The sequence below is a fragment of the Falco naumanni genome, chromosome 1 (assembly GCF_017639655.2).
Source record: "Falco naumanni isolate bFalNau1 chromosome 1, bFalNau1.pat, whole genome shotgun sequence".
Classification (NCBI taxonomy): domain Eukaryota; kingdom Metazoa; phylum Chordata; class Aves; order Falconiformes; family Falconidae; genus Falco; species Falco naumanni.
Genome location: NC_054054.1, coordinates 19,637,693 through 19,660,855, shown reverse-complemented (window position 1 = coordinate 19,660,855; position 23,163 = coordinate 19,637,693). Strand labels below are relative to the sequence as shown.

Genomic DNA, 23,163 nt, shown 5'->3' with positions numbered 1-23,163 from the left:
TTCCCAGGCAGAAAGAAAACCTAATTCCCAGAAACACCCAAAGAACTAATTACTGCTCTAAAACACAGGAGCTCTGTTTTAAAGTAATTTTCCATCCCCATGTGGTTTTCTACCCTGTTTGAAAGCATGGTTGCCTGCTGCTCTCCTCATATCACAGTGGCAGGGCTGGGCTGCGGCAGAGTTGACCTTCAGAGATGGTTGGGGAGGTAGGCAAGAAGCTGGCTGCTCATCTGCTCACCAAGAGTAGGTCCCAACTGTGAGATCAAGGGCTGCAGCATGCACACGTGTGCTCTCACCTCACCCCAGCTGTGTACCAAGCACAGCCTTTTGGGGAAGGAAACCAGGGTATTTCACTTGGAGGTGAGCCTAACACTCATGGTGAGATCCTCGGCTGTGGCTGGTAGGTCAGGGCTGGTTCCAGCACATGCACCTGCCAGGCAAAGCAGCCATCACCTCCAAGTCCCGGGCAGACCCAGACTGAGGGAAGTGTGTCATGAGAGCAGAAAGGCTGTTACTGCCACTGAAAGGCCATGTCAAGGTCCCAGGCTGGGGTCGTTTGTTCAGAAGACAGATCAACAGCGCAGCTGGCCAACATCCACGGTGCAGCTTCCCAGCCCTTCCCGAGCCCCCTGCCCCCACCATCACTCTTCCCATCTCTCTCGGTTCTGCAGGAGGTGCATTGACTTAGTGGTCCCAGAAAAGGAAGCAGGGGCTGCTGTGTCACCCCGTCAGAAAGCTCACTGCTCTGCCATGAGCACTTTCTCCTCACCCCTGCTCTCCCGGCCTCTTTCCAGTACGGCAGCATCAACCTCCTCCATCGCCAGACCTTGCAAATGGTTACAGATGCCCAGGGCTCCGTGACAGGGGAGGGGTCGTGAGAGAAGCAGCAGCAGCTGGCAAAAAAGGAATCATGAAGAAAATGGAGAACAAATATTAAAAAATAATCAGCCTTCAGGAGGATTATGTGATTGCAGGTAGTTATACCAAATCCATCAGTTCTGTCATTGTCATCAGAGCCCTGTCAGAGTCTATCCTCGTTGGCTTCAGTGGGCTTTGGATTAGGTCTGGAATCAATATAAAGTATTAAAGGAGCTGATTAAAACCAGTGGGAACTCTAGGAACTTGGCCAGTCAAAAGCCATCTTGGCACTTGAACGATGCACCCTGCTCCGCAGTCAGCTGCATCACTGTTGGGCTATTTGCTTTCAGAGAATGTGTCTGTGGGTGACAGTGACAAAGAGAAATACATCTAGGGGACACCGTTTGATCTAGAGCTGTGACAGGGCTGCTCCCTGCCAGCAAGAGCTGACTCTGGACTGACAAAGATGTTCATTCTAGGTGGAAATACGAAGTTGGGATCTACAGTGCAGTAGGCCAAAAGGGAGTACGTTTGCTTTTTTTTTTGTGGAAGTGCTAGTGCTAAAGTAAGCAGTTTTCCATTTTGCTAAGTCTGCAAAAGCAATGACTATTATGGTCAAAGTCAAAGGACTACTGTGAATTTAGCAGAAGCCCAGTTTCTAAAGAATTTCAAATCATACTTGTAAAATCTGCTAAAAGCAGAGTTGTTTATATTGTACAGTTAATACTGAAAATGGTTTCCATAATAAGTTCGATTTTCAGTTTCTCCCCTTCCCCATCTCTTGCAAATGTAAATTTAATGATAATAAAAGGTAAACTCTGTAAACATGTTCAAAGCAAAAATCTGAAAACCTCCAGTGTTCCCTAAAACCTTGTCCACTGGTAGCGTCTCTAAGGGAAGTTTGCTTTAGGAACTCACCAAAGAAACATACAGTGATTAGGAAGTGAATCGGTAGGCTTTTGAACAGTTTTCTACCATTTTTTGACTCATGGAAAATCTGGTGTTTGCTGGCAAGTGTCTGAAAAGCCTGTATTTGTTTTCTTGACTCGCAAAATAGTAAAAGGTTGCATTTCTTTAGCTGACTATTGGGCATCTTTGGGAAAACATGTTAAATGTTTGTCACACTGCTGTCACATTTGCCACAGTGCAGTGTTGTCTAAATCACAAATAAAATCTCTCTGGAAAGAATAATACGATTTACTCCTATGCATGGCCAGGTAGTTCATAGGAACTCACAAGTATTTCTGAAGAACACTTGATAAAGATGAACATCCAAACACAAAAGAAGACAAGTCACAGACCCCCCTCCCTCTACAAACTCTCCAGCTCTACCCAGGTTCAGAAAATATTCCACAAACTGCTTGGAAAAAAGCAAACATTTCCTGAAAAGGCACTTAGAGTAACACTTCCCAAAGTGTTATCTTCCCTTGCTTAAAAGAAAGTTTTCTGGCCATCATGGGGAGGAGGGAAGGGAGTAAGTCTACAGACAAACCCTCCTTTCCTGTGTACGCTGAGCCCGGGAAGAGGCTAGCCGCAGGCCAAAAGGGAAACTGTGCAGCTCTTTCTGCCAGGAGATAGGCAGCGCTTCCCTGCCTCCCCCAAGCTGGCATCCACGCACTGTTCTGGGCTTAGAGACTGGGAAATGTGGGAATGCTAGAGCTGCTGGAGAGCGCCCAATTCAAGATCAACTCTGCTATCTTTTGCTCTCTCAGATAATTTCAGCGAGTTTTCAGCTGGAGTTATGTCCTTCCAGCTGCAGGGAATGAGCTTGTGGTCAGAGAGGTTCCCCTTCACCCCGAGCTGGACCTGCTGTCAGAACACGGGTAAAGCCATTTTCACCACTGCCACAAGAAGCACCCAGCATTTGAGATAACAGCTTTGGAAACAGTGCAGAAATACTTACCAGTTTTGTCTTTTTAACACCAACAGTTTAAATAGCTTTCACCCTTAGTTCAAGGATGCTTGCTGGTGTTAACTGTTTTCAAGGACGGTTTAGGACCTTCGGGTAGACAGACAAGTCGTGCAAACAGAAAATGTTGAGCTATCGTTTTCCAGCTACACATGAGAGAGAAAAAATGAAGAGAGCTGATTTTTTTAAGGCAAAACTCAACTCAGTTCTGCACGGTGGCAGAATAGTACAGTCAGAATACAAGCAGGGAAGCTGCATAGTTTAACAAATGCAAATGTGATAAATTGCTTGTTTATAAGTTACTTAGTAATTGTAAATACAATTTGTGAAGTATTTATTAAGTAAAATCATCAAAATCATATGTCTCCGAGGTTGTGATCTGCATATTAGCAATGACACTCAGATTATTGCTAAGTGTTACCGCCAGCCAGTTTTCATCGTAATATTGTATTGCCAATAACTATATATTTATTTGCACTGCTCTGTGCACTACCCAGGCTAAGTGGGATCTGCAGTGATTACACTGTGAATGTGTCAGCAATATTTCATCTAGGTCACTGGGGAATATTAAGGGCATGCACCCTGCCTCCATGGATGTCACGGTCAAAACTTTCAGTAATTTCACCAAGAACAGGACCGGTCTTGCACATGCTGCCCTGCTTGTTCCCCCGATGTGATCCTGCTACATCAGTCTCCAAGGTGCAGGCTCAGGAGCTCTCCATGACTCTGAGCTCCATGGCCAGTCCTGGCTCCTCATTGATTAATTCCCTGAACACAGTGCATCTTGAAGTGGTTCCTTTTCTCTTTCTGCTGCCACTTGTTATTTTAGTAACATTTTTTAAAGTCACCTTGCTCATCCTTAAATGTTGTAAGCCTTGAAAGTAAGATGCAGTATCTTTCCAGTATGACACTGTAGCTTTTCCATGTGCAGGTATCCACATTAAGATAGTGTCCTTACAGCTTTGCCAATGCTTCACCTATATTTTCCCCATTTATCCTGAAAGACTCTCAGAAGACCTGGAAAATGCCTACACAGCAGTCGTTTCACCCACTCCTTGGAGCAGGCACTGCTCTAGCTGCATGTGGTCACCTCTGCGGTCTCGCAGTACCACTGCACAGGCAGCTATTCCCAAAAGATCGCAAAGATGACATTACAGAGGTGTGATGTGCTAGGGGACCTCCTAGGCAACTCCCAGAGCCCTTGGTCACACAGGCCACGTGCATTTCAGTTGCTGAACATGGAGAAGTTGCATACACAACAATTTGCTGCACAGCTGACTATCACTGTCTCCTGTGCACAATGGTTCTCCATGAGCACAATTTTAAAAGCCTTTGGCCCAGTTTTCTATGCCACAATTATTGCCTTTAGCTACCTTTTTTCTCCTTCCAGTATATGTTTGATTCCCCTCCCCTTTATCTCTTCTTTCACCTCTGAATCATTTTCCTAAAAACTGCACTTAAGCATGATTATTCCCTGAGCTGCACAATTTACACCCCTTAAAATCCACGTTATATTTGTGCATGAAGAATTCACTGTTGGATTCCCCCACTTTTTCATTTTTTTTTTTTTTAAAAAAAACAAAACCAAAAATGAACAAGTAATGAAAGGAATAAGCCCCCACAAAGTTTCAGTATTATCCTACCACACAGCAGTCATTGAGACAGCAAGTGAAAAGTAGCTTCTCCAACAAAAACACTAGAGGACAGAAGTAAAAATGTAAAAGAAATGTAGGTGGGTATTTGTCATTACAAAAGGCTTATTGTACAAAGCTAGTATTAAACATGGGGTGATACCCTGTGTATGTCTTTGTACACCTAAACGTCAAGTCTGTGGGAATTTCCAAAATGCAAAGAACATGGAATCTAAGCCAGAATTATTTGTAAACATGTGATAGAAGAGATTTATATAACAGGCTACTGCAGATTTATGAATCCAGGAAAGGAAGTAATTACAAAGGAAATTAAAGTTAAAAATAGTCACAAACTGCCAAAAAGACTGTGCTTTCACCTCTTTCTCTGGCAACAGGGTATTACACCCACTTGCTGTGTGCCAGTTCATTCTTCTAGATAACTGGTAGGGCCAGGAATGGGGTCTCCAGTTTAAAGAAGAAACTTGACTTAGTAAATACTTCTCATTGTATGTTCAAAATAGGTTTTAGATTGCCTAGACAAAAGGCTTACACAAATTGCCTATACATCTAGCACACAAAGTCTTCTAATAGTGTGTTCCAGCACAATGCCCTTCTGAGAGCAGGAATAACTAAAAATAAGAGAAATTTAAGAACAAAAGCTGAAGCTAACCTACCATCTGATGACATTTATTACCAACAGAACACCATAAAATATAATTTGCTATTAATAAAGTGATGCTGTAGAGCTATAAGACATGCACACTGAAAGAATGGATGTAACTGCTTCTAGTTACCCTACAGGCAACTATTTATAGGGCTATAGACACCCAATAAAATCCAGCATAAATCAATAATGCAACTAGACAGAAAAAAAAATAATGGGGAGAAAGAGTCGAGATGTAGCTCTGCAGCACTGGATATTGCTGTTACCTGTGGTTCCTGGGGCCATGTCAGGGAGCAGGAAGGACACCTGGGGTCTTTAGGGGCTTCCAAATATGCACCTGAAGCCAGGCGCAGGTTTTTAATGGCTTCACTGAACAGATCATAGGAAAACACAAGCTAAAGGAAATCTCAGGGACCCTTAAAACAGCAATAACTTCCTTAATAGCAACAATTTCCTTTAATAGTAAGGAAGTTATAATCCATAGGAAAAAAAACCAACGTACCAAAAAAGGAAGCAGTAGCACAATTAAGCTTCATGTGTGCATACCTAGTGAGTGATGTGAGAAAGGTGACAGGTGAGAAAGGCATGGTTTTACAATATTAACTAACGGATTTTGGAAAAAACTTGTGCAGGTGCAATGTAATGACACACAAATGTGTTTTCATAATTGCCAAGATACAGTGATGGGATATCATGGGATCCATACCTATTTGCCTGTTTTCACCTGTCATTTTCTGAAATTAAAAGTCACAATTTTTCACAGAAATAGGATTTTTAGTGCTGTCTGTAAACAGTTTTGATAGATAAATCTTAACAAGTTGTCAGTAAAAGCTTTTGGCTTCTACAAGCTAAACTCTGGGCCTGCTGCAATCAGCATTCATTTTATGTGGTTTGATGCCCGTTTCCTCACAGCATAATCTGTATGCAAGAGGCCTGAATGAGATTCACAAGATCTTTCCTGTGAACTTGGCACACAGCACCTGTTATAAAATGCAGATTTTATTATCAGTGTTGTTTTATAATCATTAATCACCTCAGAAGGAAAAAATTATAAAAATAATGATTATTTGAAGAAACTAAAATAAACCCCATATTCTGTTAGTAATTCTCACATACCACTCTGCTGATCAAAGTGAAAACTATGTTGTTTGGTTTAGAGTATGTATATTATATGTAGAGAGTATGTATATATACATATATATACATACTCTATATATAGAGTATGTATATATAGAGAGAGAGTATATATATAGAAAGACTATGACAGTGTATCCTTTATGTAGGGTATATTATATTTTCCTTTAGATTTTATTTATGGATTTAATGAAGAATAGTTTGATCCTTCCATGTTTTTCCTATACTCATGTAAGATCTGGATGTACAGATCCAGACACCAGTAAACCACTCTCAGAGCAAGGAGGATTTCTTCCAGCTCAGGAGGAACCTGTTTGGGAATCAGTTTTTTGGGTACACCATGAGATGGACAACTTCCATGGAAAGACAAACAACCTGTGGTGAAGCTCCTTGGACAAATATGCTTTAGAAGCAAAACAAGACACTGTGAGTACTGAAAGGTCAAGTACAAAATAAATTAATTCTGTAATTGATAACAAGTGACTTCCAGCTCTGGCAAATCATGTACTCAATACAAATTATTAATATTTGTTTGTTTTCTGAACTGAGTGTCTGTGATTTTATCCTCAAAAAAAAAACAAGAAAGAAAGAGCCAAAAGAACTTAAGATTTTGCACTAAGCTAAAAAGAAGTGGGTGTTTCTGGCCCATTGGCTGCCGGCTTATGTTATAGTGAGTTTTTGCAGTGTCAAAAATATTTTGCATAAAGAGTATTTGCATCTATTTATGTCTAAGCTCAGTGTTTGTTTTTAATGTAATCTAGAATTAAGCCTTATAGTAAACACTGATGTTATTTAGAGAAGGCATAAACCAACCAGTACTTCCATTTCTATACTCACAGGCCCAGCAACTTCAAAGCACTCACTAAAGAACAGCTGAAGACAGGATTTTGTTTCATAACATATAGACCAGTAGTAACACGCTTTTTTCTATTCATTTATGACTGTTTTCTCAGAGCTGGGCAAATGAAGGAAATATTTTAATTTCTGGGTTGATTACCACACTGCTCTCAGTCCACCCAAGCCAGAGCCCAGCCCAAGGTGCAAGACACTCGTGTCCACGCTCTGCCTCCTCCTGTGACACTGAACACAGCACCAAGAACACAATTCCCCAACGATACTATCAGAGAGCTCCCTGCAAGAGGGTTGCCTGACAAGGACTTTTCAATCTGATGACTACGAAGCAGCTCTTTATGGTTTCCTGATTAAATGATTTGTCTCATAAAGCAACCAATGCCAGTGAATCAGCTTCTAATTCTGCAATGGTGAATGCCTGATTGTGCTTACCCGGGCTGGTGAGGGGGCTGTTGCAGGAGCCTGGTTGCTCTGGGGGATACAGGTGGAGATGGGAGCTGGGGTGGGGACGCAGTAGAAGGAAGGCAAGGTTCAAGGCTCTGTGGTCACATCTGGGGTTAGGTCCCTGCCTGCTCTCCCAGTGCTTGGGGCAGAGGGTCCCAGATCACTGTGAAAGGATGTTGCCAGGATTAGCAGGCCGAGAGACAAACAAGACCCATACTACTTAAGTAATTGCATATGGCAGTTTAGTAAGAACTTGCTCACCTAATTGCAAGAAGAGAATAACTGTTGCAAGGCGGGCTTTCTGCAGCGTTACTGAAGGAGGAGCGCCAGTGTGACCAAGTTTAGAGGGGTTATGACTGTGAGTAACTGGGTGGTGTCAGCTGGAGCAACGACCACTCTGTTCCCCTGGAAAATGCCAGGAGAACCCAGCTGCACTAACAAGGTAAATCTGGGAAATTGGTATGAATGTTCCTGGTCACAGTTCTGCTTTTGTTAAATGGTGTCATGTCCCCAGCAGCTTCTGCTTCTGTACAAATAAATTCTGCCAGCCTCAACATTAGCTTGACTTTGACCCTTGGATGACATCAACCAAAGATAAAGCATATGAATTAAAAGACTTGGGAGCTTTTAGAACAATGTTCAGAGAAGCATCTTCCACTGCAAAACAGAAAGGGTATAAATAATTTAAAGATGGTGCTTTTACTCAACTACTCCTCTTTCCTTACAAAGAAAGTCTTGGAGTTTTAAGCATAAAAATAAACATACTGAGGCAAATGGGAATGCCACCAGACATAAAATAAGTTAAAGTATAGGGGATGGAGTTATAGTTTTCCTTAAGTTGAAAGTTATATGATGAGACAACATTTATAAAATGTCTTTTTTAATTCCTATGCTGATAACACAACGTCGTACACTGCAAAGAATTAAGGATGAACTACTCTCTGTTTTCTAGACCATAAGAAACACTTGTGCAAGATTGAAGTTACACCCAGGGACAACGCTCAAGCCAGGCCATTTGTGCTGTGTGCTGTGATACACATCAGACGACGCCAGTTTCCCCCCAAAAGCAAACAAGCCTCCAGTATATTACAGAGCAGACAGGACTGAAAGAACTCCCAGACTTGGCACCCCACTCTGAAATGTGAATCTAACTATGACAGTCATTATGTTACTCTACTTTTAAGGTACTGAATTGCATTGCAGTGCATTGTATTTAATCTGTTAATCTCAAACCAGCTCGAGAATGGCTCGTGTGTTGGGAGGGGCTTTCTTAGTACTTCAGGTCTGAATCAACTGGATTAAAGAAGACAAAAGCAAAGACAAACTCCTTTTATCACCTGAGCTTTTTTGGTTTATGTGGATAACATAGCTTGAAGCTTTGATTGTTTGTGTACCATTTGAAAAGTAATTTCTCCAAATAAATTTCAAATGTCGAATATATTTCACTGTCTGGCATCAGTTTACAGAAGGAAGACCTGAAAAAAGCAATCCAGTATCGTTACTTATTGGGAAGAAAATGAAGGGGAAACTCCTTTAAGAAGAGAGAGAAGGAAAAGAAATTGGAGGAAAAGACCAGGAGCTAATTTGTGGACACTCCCTAAAAAGGTCATGGGAGGTAATGGAAGGAATGAAACTGGTGATGGAAATCAGCAACACAGACAAACATCCCCAAAAATGCAATCTTTAAATAAGAAGCAGGCAATCAGGCAGGGGTGCTGTGAGAATCCACAAACCCCATGTCAGCGCTAATCTACAGCAGCCACCAGCTCCACTCCCTGTTGCACCCAAGCAACACCCCTGCCCCCAAGGAACTGCCCTTATCGGGTCAGGAACTTCAACATAGTAACACCAAGCGCCCACCTGACAAAAGAAACTCCAGCACCCAAGGCTTTCCACAGCTCCAGGCTGTGACACAGTGACCCGCTGCGGTCATCCACATGCGAGGCTCCACGCTTTGGTGACAGCCCAAGAAGGCTGAGTTTGTTTAGACCGAGCCAGATGATGCTGACAGTCTGAGGTGTGAAAAACAGAGGGACCTGAAAACTGAACATCTACAAATCTAAAAATGACATAGAACCGTTGCCATCAATTACTAAAATTACTCTTTGTTCTCAGTTTTGGAAATAGTTCTTATTACTGCTGCATTAGCAAAGAAAGAGACCAAAGGCATTTAAAACTGCAGTGCTGCTGCCTATCATAAGGCAAAGTGAAGCATGTGGTTAGACTGCGTGCTACAAATACGCACATTTGTACTAACTTACACAATGTGTACTAATTTCTGACAGAAACACAGTAGCATGTTGGAATTTAGCTGGCCTTTATTTAAAAATACTGTGTGGAGTAACGTGTGTTCTTGATTTTATGTTGCCCAAGCAGACCCAAAGCTTCTGTGTTTCCCCCCCCCCCCACTGGAACTGTGGTGAGACCTAGAATTTCAGCTCCTCCAGCTTTTCTATTTCAATCCTGCTAACTTTAAATTGTGGTGGTACACTAAGAACAGAAACTGTTTCTCCCTCTTCCGTAATTTCGCTTGTTCTGGGATACATTCTGCTCTGTAGTCAACAGAGTTTAAAAATAAATCTAGTTTGGCCTTCTCAAACATAAAAATATTTTCTTGAGAAGAAAGCACATGTTTCATCTACAGAGAAGGTAAACATTAGTGCCCTTTATGAAACAAATAGGTTCAAAGTCATAGAGGGGCAAATATTTTCCCTTGCGTTAATTCCATATTTCAGTTTTCTAGCTTGTATGAGCATTAAAGCTTTTTTTTCCATCTCTTACACCAGGCAAAGACCTGCCTTGCCCCAAGCTCTAGTGCTCGTTTTGAGCTAAAATTTCTTCATGTGACTTAGCCGCATGGTCCTCATTAAAGCCTTGAGGCACCATGTGGATCAAAACATTTGGAAGAGCCTCTGGAGCCCTGAGCATCCATCCATCCATCCTTCTGACACAGCGGGTCAGTGCATCACCGGAGCGCACGGGAGGCGGTGCAAAGGGGGGCTTCAGTATGAAACCCAGAAATATTTAAACAATATTTTCTTTCGTATGCTTAGTATGATAAGAATGTAATAAACACACACGAAGGATAAACCTCGTTAGATAACGCTCGCTTTGATGACAGCTCATGTGCCGGGCGGAGGCCGCCTGAAGCTGCGCCGAGCATGGCAGCGCCCGGCCGCGCTGCGCAGGGTGCCGGGAGGGGGCGATCCCCCGCCGGGCTACGGGCCACGGCCATCGCGCTCGCCCAGGGCCGAGCCAGCTGGGCTCTGCGGGGACAACCGGGGGCCTGCGGGAGCTAGTGCGGGGTGGGGGGAGCCGCCGGCGGCCCTCAGCCCTCGGTCCGGCGGGACGGGAGGAGGGAGAAGCCGCCGGCCCTCGGCCCTCAGCCCGACGAGGCGGGAGCGGGGCTCGGCGCGGTTTCGCCGCGAGTCTAGGCAGCCCGCAGGGAGCCCTCGCCGTCAGGCCGGGGAGCCTGTCCCGGCTCGGGGGCTCCACCTTCCCGCCAGGGGATGTATTCAGCCGGTACGAGGGGGCACAGGCGGCCGGCTAACGGCGCTGCCCAGGTAGGGTGCGGCGGCCCGGCCCTGGCACCAGGCAAGCCGCAACCCCGGAGCCTCGGGCCGGGCCTCGGCGGCAGCCACCGCCCGGCCAGAGCCGCGCAGCCGGTCGCTGCTCGGTCTCCCCTCATGCCGCCGCCGGAGCCCGCAGGACGCGCGCCCGGGAAGTCCCAAACAGACCGACGCGTCCGTGCCGCCGCTCCCCGCCCAGCAGCCAAGGCGCGGCCCCGCACGCCTAAGGCCGACACGGGGCGCCCCAGAACCCCTCACCGAGGGGCGCGGGCCGGCCGGGCGGGGGCACCGAGCGGCCCTAGGGAACGGACAGAGCTGTCACAGCTTCTCCCTGCGGCGCCTCACAGCCGCACTCGCACCGGCGGCCAGCCCGCGCCGCCAGCCCCGCCCGTGCATGCGCGGCGCAGCGCACCGCCCCTCTCGCCGTACAGGGGCGGGGAGGCGCCCTGCCCTCCCCGCGCGCGCATATACACACTGGGCCGGCACCGCCTCTTCCGATTGGCGGCGCGGCCTCTTCTGCCCGCCCCCTCGGGAGCCGCCGGCCTTGCCATTGGCCCCGCGGGCCGGCGGCGCCTCGCGGTTGGCTCCGGCGGCGCTGCGGCCCGGCGGCGCTGTGGGCGGGGCGGCCCGGCCTTCGCCGTGAGGTGCGGGAGGGCCCCGGCCGCCGCCGCTTCCGGGTCTGTGGTGAAGCCGCCGCGGAGGGCGATGGCGTAAGTGCGGGTGGCGCCGAGCGGGGGCGGTAGCTGCCCGCCGCGGGCGGGGCGGGGGCGCTTTCCCGTTCCCACCGGGCCGGGGGCGGAGGGGCCGGCCCCGCCGCCGCCCCCGCGCCTGTCAGGCCGCGCCGCCGTCGAGGGGAAGCGGCCTGAGGGGGGCCGAGCGCCGGCAGCGCGCTGGTGCCGCCGCGGGCCTCCGCCGTGCTGGGTGGGGGCTGGGGGCCGCGCTGCCGGCGGGGGTGGCCTCCGCCGCCCCGCGGGGCATTGCGTTGCCGGCCGCGGCGGGTCCCTTCTCCCGGCGGCTTTCAGAGGGAGCGGCGCCAAGGGAAGCCCCTCCGGTTTCCCGGGTCCCGGTTCTCTCCCCTCCCCGTATGTCTCCTGTCGGTTACCGCCGTGTGGCGAGGGAGGTGGGGGAGCCCGGGGCCTCCCGTTCTGCCTGGCCCGCGGAAAGCTGCGTCCCTGCCCCCCGCGCCGGTGGCAGGCGGCCTCCGCGGGACCCCGCGGCCCTCCGGGGCGCACACACCGGCCCGGCGCGGCACCACCTGCCTTGTGCTGCGCCGGGGCTGTGAGGTGCCAGTACCGGGTGCTGTCGGTGGGGTGTTGGGTGTAATCGGTGGTGTAACGTGCTCTGACGTGCTGGCACGGTGGAGGTGCGCTTTAAAGGTTTGCGTGTAGCCGGTATCCCGGTCATCACCCACGCCTGGGTTTGTTTCCCATCTTCAGGTGTCTCACCGCAGCAACCTTCGCTGAACTTTGCGAAAACTTCCAAAGTTGGCAGTTTACCACACCGTGCAATTTTGCCAGGTTTCATATGAAAATGACTGCAGTTCTTGCCGTGGGAGTTCATCTGTTGTGTAATTTAATTAGACTTTTCTGGCACTTTTCTTATTGTGGCTGTGCAGGTTTTTCTCCAACTTTTCTATGCAAAATGTAATGACCCGACCAACGATCGGGCCGGGGATCTTGGCAACTGAGAAGAAAAACTGGAGCATAGGATTGTGAACTTGTTGTAAAAGTATGTTAATAGGTTATTCAAACAGCCCTTGGTAACAGTGGTGTTTAAGGTCGGATCAGACAGTTGGCTCTAACTGGCTGTTCAGGGGTGTTCCCTCAGACCACAGCCTGAATTTGCACAATTTGACAGTGTTCAGGAGCACGTTAACGCATGGGTAGGTTTTGCTCACAGTGAACTGGGTGGAGGTATACGCATGTTTGGGACTTCTCTGGGGAGAGCTCTGGTCCCTGTGTGGCATGTTGTAGTAACTCGCCCCTTTTGGGTATGCTGCTAGAAAACTTTGACATGTGAAATGTGCATCAGCTGCTCTTTGGTAATTGCCCTTTTGCATAGTTTTATCCTGTGGGAAATAGGCAAGAGTTTATTGCTCTTTGTTATCAGCATGCAGAGTTATCCTGCGTTTACAGTGGTGTTGAGATACACTACCTTCTCCCAGTAACTTCTTATCTTCTTACATAACTTCTTGTAGCACTTGTTGCTGCACCAGAATCTGTGTGTTGACTGCAGACTGGGAAAGACTCTAGCGAAGACCTTTGGGTAGTTCACTTAAGGGTGGTGGTGTATGTAGCCACAAGACTGATTTTTGGTTTGATTTATGGCAGATTTCCCCCTTTCCCCAAGTTGTGGTGATGTGTCAGAGGAGAAATTTAGAGCTGCAAAAATTCATATGTAAGGTGTAGAAGACTCAATTTCATAGAGTAAATCAGAGGTATAATGCTGTAGTTCAAATCAAAGAAAGCGGTTGGGGGGGGGGGGTAATTGCCTTGTTATTGAGACCAGCTCCAAAAAGGATTATTTTTTCCCCCCTAAATAGAGGAGTATGCATAAGGGAGATTCTTATTTATTTCTGCTGTTACGAGCCTTTAGGTTCTGTTGTTTCAGTGTTTTTTGGTTTTGCCCCTTTTTTTTCTTCTGCAGCATCAGAAGCTGGCAGTGTAAGCAGGAGAACAACCCTCTGAGCAAATCTGGGAAATGAGGTTAAACAATGTATTTTTAATTTTTAAAAATTAAATGAAAAATCATCCAAAGTTCAGTTTGGCATTCCTGGGCTAGCAGCTGGGTGATGCAAGGAGTACTGTATGTTGGCTGACATAGAAGTTTGCCTTTGATTTCTTCTGTACTAAAGCTCATGTCCTGTACTACTAAAAAGAAATAAATAAAAATATATAACTTCTACTGCTTTGGATGTTGAATCAGTAGGTATCAGATTCTTACTGCTCTTGGAAGGATGTTAAATTCACACACACACTTATACATGTATATATTTACTGTAGATGCTTCTCTGGTGGTTTCTGTTCCTCTATTAGGTGAATTAAATCTCCATCAGGTAGGCTATTGTAAGAATGACTTTTATCATATATCTTACAGTTCCTTTGAATATGCGTTAATTTTGATTTAATTATTTTTTAATTAAATGTGTCATTTACTAAAATAAGCTACTGTGGTGCAAATTACGTTTAACTAAGACTGTCCAGACACCGGTTTAACTAGGTGTGACTCTCTTCTGTGCTCTGCTTTTAGTTCAGCTCTTTCTGCTGGAGGTTGTAGCGAGATTTCGTTAGTATAATTAAAGCAGTAGTTTAGCTTGTTTACACTTCACTGCTATTGTTATTTCAGGCAGTAGCAGAGTGGGGAGAAGATAGGCCTGAATCTTGGTTCTTTTCTTAAAAAAAGAACTCATCTTGAATTGAGTATGAAGTATGAAGCCAATGCCACGTGTCAGATGGCTGAATTACTGTGCGGGTGCTGTCACTTAGCATATTTTTTGTGTACATGTGTCTTTTTCAGAACAACTTTCCTTCTCTTCCTTCCTCTTTCTCTTGCTTGTTGATTAAAGAATAGCTGAGCTTCCTAAGCTGTGCTGAGACGGGTTTGAAGTCTTCGGACCTGGCTGGAGTGTTTCGGGAAAGATGCCAAGGTTGGCAGCTTTTTGTTTTGTGAAATGTGCCTGATGTGTGTCTGGGTGCTGACAATGTCACTGTGCCTTCAGAGGAAAATTCAGTCGAGTCATGTTTACATTTGTGAGACTCTTCTAATAACGTTTAATTATCTAAAGCTCTGATTTCATAGCAGCTGTTGCTGGAGATCGAAAGAAAGTGATGGAGTGGGTAGGATGCAAAAACGTCATTTTTTTCCTTTTCTCTAAGGAACCGCTGTGGGTATGAAGCATCCAGGCTTACTGTCTATGTTCACTTATCTAGACTAGTGGGATTTAGCTCCTGTTGTTTAATATGTCTGTCTGGGTGTAATTGTGACTCCGCTGTTTTCTAACTGCTGTAGAAGCTGGGAGTTGAGTATCTTCAGAATGGTAACCTCTAATAACAGCAATTAACATATGTTTGGTAAGCGCTTGATTTCTGTGAAGATCTGAGGAATAAGTCTGGCCAATTTAGACTGCAGGTTTATTCCCCCTGTGAATTCTAGTAATAATAAGGGGATTGGCAGCGTCCATTATTTCCCTACAAGCTTCATAACTGTATGAAAGTGTTTCTTCTCAGTAGCATGAGATGCTCGGGTTTTCCCCACCTTTGGATACCAGTATTATTCAGCTGTTTCTACAAGGTATGCTGGGAAAAGAGTGACAGAAAGGATGTGGTAGGCAGACGTTTCTCCTTTTTATTTTCTTATGCAGCTCAAGACCCATATTACCCTAATGCTCTCAGGCACTGAATAAAATATCCGTTGCCTTCATCCTCAGCTATAGGTACAGGACAGACCTTTTACAGGTGGGTTGTCGCTCCCTAGGCTGCAGCTTTCTCTGTGAAGCAGCTGTGTTCTGGTGACTGAGAGCCTGGTGACCGGACTTCTGAGGGTTTTTTTCTGTCAGTTCTTTCATATATGCATGATTTCTGTAAATCTTTAATGACTTTGTTCAAGCAGAGGTTTGTTCTCAGTGTTAAGTGTTAATCTTGGGCTGAGGTTAAAACTAGTTTACCTATTTGATGCAACTGAAATGTATTGAGGCAGCTTGCTTTTGAGTGTTTGGCTTTTTGTGAAAATCGGCTTGAGTGTGGAGTACTGGAAGCAGACTAGAAGTGAAGTCCATCACACCAGGATTATAACATCCCTTGCATCTTTTTAGTACCAAGGAAAATGGATTAACATGTGACACAAGTCATTAAAACTCATTTTTAAAAGTATCTTAGATGTGTGTTTCTGCTATAAAGAAAGCCTGTCTGAGCAGGAGGAGCAAATGCAGAGCAGTATCAAACCCTCATGTCCTCAAGCCAGTCTGCTCTGTGCTTTGAACACGCTAAGTGCTCTAAACATGCACAGCCTGAAAAGCAGGCCTCAAGTATTTCAGTTTGGGCATCATAAATAAAGGATTTGGCTTTTATCTCTCTGTGCTTCAGATACCCCATTTGCAGAAAGAAGACTAGATAACACCTTAAAGGACTGCTGTGAAGTCCTTTAATAATATAAATAATAATAAATACAGGCATTGGGATTCTGTCACTTTGGTGCCACAGAATCTTCCTCTTCTCCTGTCCTCTTCCCAGGAGAAAGCTAATACATTTTGTCTGTATTAACATGGTATACAGTAAATGGGAGCCATAAGTGACTTACTGAATAGTAAGATGTGCTTTACAAAAAAAACCCCAAAAAACCTTAAAGAAAAGGTGAGGGGAAGGCAGATAAACCAAAACACTTTAGTTTTGGACTATATCCTGGCATGTTAATGGCATGAGCTTGTCATTGCAGAACAGTAGAGAACTTGAGAATATGCTGTAAATAAGAACAGAGACCTAAGTGTGAAGTCTTGGGTTTCTCTTTGGTGCATTTTCTTTCTTGTACTAGCAGGGCTGGTAAGGCATACTTTCCCACCCAGACTTGTATCTATCTCATCCTTCCAAGAGTAGTCTCTTAAGGTTGGAAAGTATAGTTACTTCAAAAGAATGTAGCAGCAGGATGAATGTAAATGACAGGCTCATTAACCTATGGGTCAGTGTTCCTGGAGAGTGCAACAGTTACTTTTTTTGTCTGATTGCAAAGTAATTCTGCCCACAGGAATAAATGTAGCAAGGGTGGATGACTGCAGGGAGCTGAGAGGTAAGCAGGATTTAAATCTATGGGTACAGCGTGTAGGGTATGGAAGATGAAGGCAGGTAGGTGCAGGGCTGTCAACAGAAAAAAGTGCTTGTTACTGAAAGTACTAACACCTGTCCTGACAAGACTATATCTCTTCCTCTTAACAATCGTGGTGATCCAGGTCCTGCCTCTCCATCCTCCATGCCATATAAATACACAAGGACATTATGGACAGTGTGTACTGCTTAAGAATACATCCCCTTTCTATTACACTAATTTGTATAGTCAAAATTGCTTCATAATCACAGGATGGCCAGGGTTGGAAGGGACCTCTGGAGATCATCTAGTCCAAGCCCTGCTAAAGCAGGGTCTCCTAGAGCATGTTGCACAGAGTCGTGTCCAGGTGGGTTTTGGATGTCTCCAGAGAAGGAGACTCCACAGCCTCTCTGGGCAGCCTGCTCCAGTGCTCTGTCACCCTCAAGGTAAAGAAGTTCTTCCTTGTATTTGGTTGGAACTTGTCATGTTGCAGTTTGTGACTGTTGCCTTGTGTCCTGCCGCTGGGCACTACTGGAAGGAGCCTGGCCCTGTCCTCCTGACACTCACCCTTAAGATATTTGTAGACATTGATAAGATCCCTGTCTTTAATATGAATGGATTAAGCCCTTGCTTTCTCTGAGATGCATGCTGAGAGCCCACATGTAGTGCAGGTGATGCTGTTGCCTGTTTTTGGGTGGTTACACTTTAATTGCCATCATCCTCTTCCTCAGGTGACTTGATTGAGGGCAAAGGGTGCCCTAAGAAAAAAAAATTATCCATGGGGCAGGGTGTCAGAGGATCAGCTGTGGAACTCCAAAATGATGTATTTACATGTGTTAACTGATGGGGGATTCCTGACTTTATTTGCATGCAAATAGCAAATGTAGTTCAGAAAACTAACAAGGGTATCCAATTTATGGTACGAGTAGTGATGACAAAAAATATGGGACACTGTTCAGGTATCAGGATCCCATGACTTGCACTTCCTGTTGTCTTGCCACGTCCTGTTTAGAGCATAATGATCTTTAATGTCGTGTCTTAGTATTTCATAATATTGGGTGATAATTCTCCTTAGGGAAAATCCACAGATTGCCTTCTTGAGGGTTTAAGTGGTGGCGGTGGTGTTTGTTAAGGTGATAGGCAGTCCTTGCCAGCTGACAGCACTTCCACGGTGGTCTTGGTCACAAGAGAGTGACCATGTTGTCTCTTGGTAAGAAAGAGAGAAAACAAAGTTTTTTCTTCCTGAAAGCATTGGGTTTGGTTTCTGTAGTTATCCTGTCATTCAGTGGGTTAAAGGCACTTGGAGACTGCCCGCAGAGGCATCATCTGCTTCATAATACCGGTTGACATGTGGATTTTTTATTAAAGTACTATGAAAGTCTTAAAACAAAGCGAAGTGCCATTATGTGATTTGATTTGCCTTTGTAATGTCCTTTCTAAAACAAGGGCTGCTTTTTTAATGTTTTTTTTTTTTGTGTATGCGTGTGATGCTTAGTATTCCTCTTTGTGGGGGAGCTGTTAGTAGCTTCTTTATCATCACCGCTGGAAGCAATGCCTGGTGTTTTGGTGTTGGTTGGGGTTTTGTTGTTGTTTGTTTGTTTCTGTGTATTACTTTCATGTTCTTTCCTCCCCACTCTATTCCCTCCTACAGAAGAGGCAGCGAACAAATTGTTAGCACTTATTCTTGGGTCCCTACTTGTATTTTAGTTGAGAATGTAGGCTCTTAGTTCAAGGTACTGTATTTACCCAAGTCTGGGGAGAAACAAGTGCATTAAAGGCATTTTTCAACTTCTTCTACATTTTGTTTTCAACTTACAATAGTGAAAGATAGTATGTATATTACAGGAAAAAATGGAAAAAATATTAGTTTTGTTGCTAACACTTCTAAATACTGACTCCTCCAAAGATGTTCAGCCTCTCAAAGACTAAGGTCTTACCAGCATTACTTAGTTTTATGTTCTAGAGCTCTTGATGGAGAGCATCAAAGATTTCATAAATAAAGGGAATAAAGCATACTTTTTTTTTTTTTTTTTTTTTTTTGGGGGGGGGTTGAATACTGACAGGAGAACAGGCTGTCAGGAGCTGGGAAGTGCTTGAAAAAAAAAAAAAAGCAGAATTAATGCTTGTTTTCCTGTAAGAAAGCTTTACAGATAATGTCCAAGAGAGAAGACTTCAAATGAAACTCATGCAAGTAAAATACTGCTGTGTAATTACAGGTGTTACTGAGTTGAGCTGCTCCCTGTTAATCACACTTAATTAATATAACCCAGTTGAAAGGTGATTTATGGGTGGTTTGAATAAGTGTGTAAGATCAGGAGGACTGGTTTTCTGCTTTCTGTAACAGAGATACCATGTAGTCACTTTTTATAAGGTGATGCAAATTCACCCTAAAGCAGAAGAATTAATGGGCACAGTGGATTAGAAGGGTATGGGAATTTTCCTTAGCTCCTGAAAGTATCTGCTTTGGCCTTCCCTTCTGCAGGGGCAGGAGTTCAGTCTCAATAACTTTTTGCATGTTAGAAGGCTTAATACAGACTCATTTTTACTTGTGTGTTCAGTTACCTTTTGACTTGCTGCTATGGCACAACAGTTTTAAAAATTTATTTGCTACTCTATTCTGTACAGGGCATTCGGGGTACTAAATGTCTGGCATTCTGTTGATGTGTGATCTGTTTTAGGGAGGCACATGCCTGGAAACTGTTTCAGCAGAGGTGAGTGGAAGTGTTTCTGGAGTAGAAGACTGGGAGAAAGGGTAGCTGAGAATCATGAAGATCTAATTGAAGGAATAAAACAAATAAATTCATATTTGAATGAAACAGAATGTTAGAGATTGTTTAACATGGTACATACTCAAATTTCTCCAAACTGTACTGTGCTTGTTACTCATTTTGGTTTTGATGTGTGTTTTTTTGGTTTTTTTTTTTCCCTTCAGTTCTATACGTGCTGGTGTAATAACAGTTTAGCAATGGATCAAAGGAAGAATGATAGTTTTGTCCCAAGTATCACACAGTTGGAAGACTTCCTAACAGAACACGACTCCAATGTTGTTTGGCTGCTAGTAGGTAAGGTGAATCAATTCTGTTTTGGTTAAATGTTTTTTTTTTGCATGTACTTTTAAACACACTTCTCTAAATGCTGGCATACCAATATTGAATTTCTTACCAAATTACATCAAAACATTGAAAATAGATTTTTATTTCTTATACAGCTGTTTAGTGAGTTATGGCAATACTACTTCAGTAATTTAGAAAGCAAAAATACACAACTATTTCCAATGCTAATTGTGCTGCAACACTTGCGAGGTAAGTCCAGTGCGCAAAGGATGATGCTCTACAACTGTGACTGTGCAAAATAAGAACTCAGTGAGAACTTCTTTCCATGAAATAAGCTTTTTCTAACATCAGAGTAAGCTCGTGATTAACTGTAATACCATAACAAAGGATTAGCACTGTAGCACATGACGGGCAGATACAATAACTTTGTTATACCAGTATTTACATATCTGCCATTTAATATTGTATCGTCTGAAAAGTGATACAAAGACTACTGTGTTTAATGACACAAATTCTAGGTTAAACTGTGTGCCACAATAAGCCTTTAAGTCAAACTGTCATGTACTCGGTTATGGGCTGTTTTTGTAAAGATGCCTTATTTAGGTATGCTAACTTTTTTATAACACTGGTGCTATTGTTTATTTTTCTGTAGGTACTTTTATTTTCTAAATCTATAAACAGGTGTATCAGGGACAGGCAAATAAAAAATAAGTTGTATTCAGGTCCAGATAAAGAGTGCTAGAAGTGTGTGATGGATTTGGACTTTTCCAAAGGTAGATAATGCCTGCTTTTTGATCTTGATTCTTGGACCTCAAGTGAGGGGCAGCACAGGAAAAACAACTTTATTTTTTGACTTCTGGGAAGTTAAAGCATGTCAGTTGGCTATTGATGTACTGGAATTATTTTTCAGTAGGCCAAACTGAATGAAAAAGGTGTACACGCATTAGCCAAAGGTGCTTTCTGAATATTATTTATTTCATTTTTATATGTTGACATGAGAAGTTCATAATCAGCATAAAATTCTGAGTGTAATCAAGATGAAAATAAGGGAAGTCACCATGCTGATAGTTGCTCATAGTAAAATGGGCAACAGATGCAGAACAGATCTAAAAAAATTGTCTCTGGAAGCTTTGACTTGAGACATGAAGATGTTTAGGTCTTTCACCAAAGAATAAAAGTGTCAAATTACAGTCTGCAGAATTTTCTTTCTCTGAGTTTCCTGCTCTGCACTGGATTCTTAGAGCAAACTACTAGTAATTCCACTTGGAAAGTACATAGGAGATAAGCAATCCCATGTAGCAGCTATAATTTAAACCAAAAGCTTTGCTTAGCTTTCTTATTTGCTTGAATGTATTAAACTGACAAATTTCTTCTGTCACAGAAGCGTGGGTAGAACTACAGGAAATAATACAGTTCATCCCCTTTTTCTGTGGGGAGAATGACCTACATAAAATTATGCAGTTTTAGGGAGCTGCTGATCTCTCAATCAACTCTAAGAAACCACCTGATATTTTAGAAACAATGCCACAAACAACAGAAAAAGCTGGGTAGCCTCCTGTTACTATGAGGTTTGGATAAGAAACATATTAAAGTAACATTTATTAACTGACCCAATTTCAACCAGACATTCCTCCTTTGCTTTCATCTGTTGACCGATGGCGTCCTGTTATGAGAAAACAAAGAAGGAAGTCAATAGTTTCTTCTGAATCCTGAATCAGCTAACTATTGATCCCAGTAAAAGAGGTGATGCATTCCAGAAGTGAACTTGCTCCTCAAAGAGCTGTTGCTCAATTCTAGAATAATTTCTAAAAGTTGCATGCAGTAAAACTTTCCAAAAGTAATTTCCAAAATGTGATTTCCGTGAAGAGGCTTTTAAAATCAAGAATGTAATTATGAGTTGACTAGATCTTATGGGATCTGTTGCTTAATAGTGGAGACTAAATTTAGTGAGGGGAAAGAAAATGCTACAATTTGTGTCAGAGATGAGACTAGTGGTAAGGCAGCGGAATAGGACCATTGTGCCTGGAAACTGCACTAGTCTGCTGTTTTTTCTGTGTATGCCACCTTAAGAAGGTACCTTCTTGGCTTTGGTATCTCGAAACTAAGTGTCTGGTTGAACTCTAATCTTAAATTAAGTTTTATTACTGGGATGAGGGCCTTTCAGCATGAGTCATCTCACCTTTCTCCCTACATTCATAGAGGATCAGCAGTGAGTATCTTACTCATTTGAAAGCAAGGGGAGGTGCACCCTGTCCTTGGAGTGTGCCCTCACTGAATACCAAGAGCCGTTTCTTTCCTGGGGAAAGAAACTTTTTTTTTTCTTTCCTGCCTTGTTTCTGTGTAATCACCCACGCAAATTTGATTTGTTTTACATGCCAAGCAGCTTACCTGCCTAAGTCTATGAGCTGCTTGGATTTTGGCCACACCGGATCCATTTTCCAGTAGGGAAAAGATGGAAGTTATGCAAGTTTTTCTCTTTTACCTTCTCATCTTTCAAGAAAGCACAGGTGTTGTTACAAAGCAGTGGAGCATCCCACTGCAAAAAAATTAAGGGGCAGTAAAAGGACAGCTTGGATTTTTTGAATTTTTTGGTTGGCTTTTTTTTTTCTTTTTTTGAATAACTGTCTGAACTCTCTGCAGAGTGAAGGCATCATACCCATATGCCATTCTGCACTTCCCATTTCCCATAAAAGGCACAATAAAACTGAGTTTTTCAGTATGAAGTGTACACATAAGTGAAAAATTTCTCTTACAAAGTTTGGTTAGTATAATGAGTAGAGATACTTCAAATACAAAACCTGCTTGCTTTCCCACTCCGCTCTAGGTGAAACAGAATGGTAATTATCAGTAAAGTCAGTAAAAACTAGTCCATTCCCTGGCAGTCCCATTCCTTTTGGGTTTGTCCTTCTGGAAGGTTTGAGAACCCTTGTAGTCAGAAATAGGTTACCAGCTCTTAATCAACTAAAGTAAAAATTACTTTGGGGATTAGCAGACCTATTTTTTTATTTTTTAAACATATTTCTAATCGGATTGCTATTTTCTTTTTTTCCTATCAAATTCCATGCGTGAAGTGTTGACAGATTTCTGCTAACCCAAGGACTGGTACATTTCTTTCAGAATACAGCAGCTTAGGAAGTGGTTTCAGATGTGATAATGTTTCCTGTGCTAAGATGTGAAAGACTAGAAATTGAAGTTACTGGAGATGAAATGTAGCGTGACTTTAGTGGCGGTATATTTTTAGGGTATTTTGAAACAA

The 23,163-nt window shown here is 43.7% G+C and overlaps 1 protein-coding gene across 11 annotated transcripts in view; it reads left to right on the top strand.

The window, feature by feature from the left end:
• The first annotated feature begins 11,672 nt into the window (after positions 1-11,672).
• Positions 11,673-23,163, top strand: part of KIAA1109 (KIAA1109 ortholog) — a 125,136-nt gene continuing 113,645 nt past the window's right edge. For all 11 annotated transcript variants that reach the window (XM_040583966.1, XM_040583943.1, XM_040583950.1 and 8 more), the window contains exons 1-2: positions 11,673-11,771; positions 19,787-19,916. In XM_040583966.1, the coding sequence (XP_040439900.1) occupies positions 19,820-19,916 (97 nt within the window). In that variant the 5' untranslated portion in view covers positions 11,673-11,771; positions 19,787-19,819. The remainder of the gene's footprint in view (positions 11,772-19,786; positions 19,917-23,163) is intronic.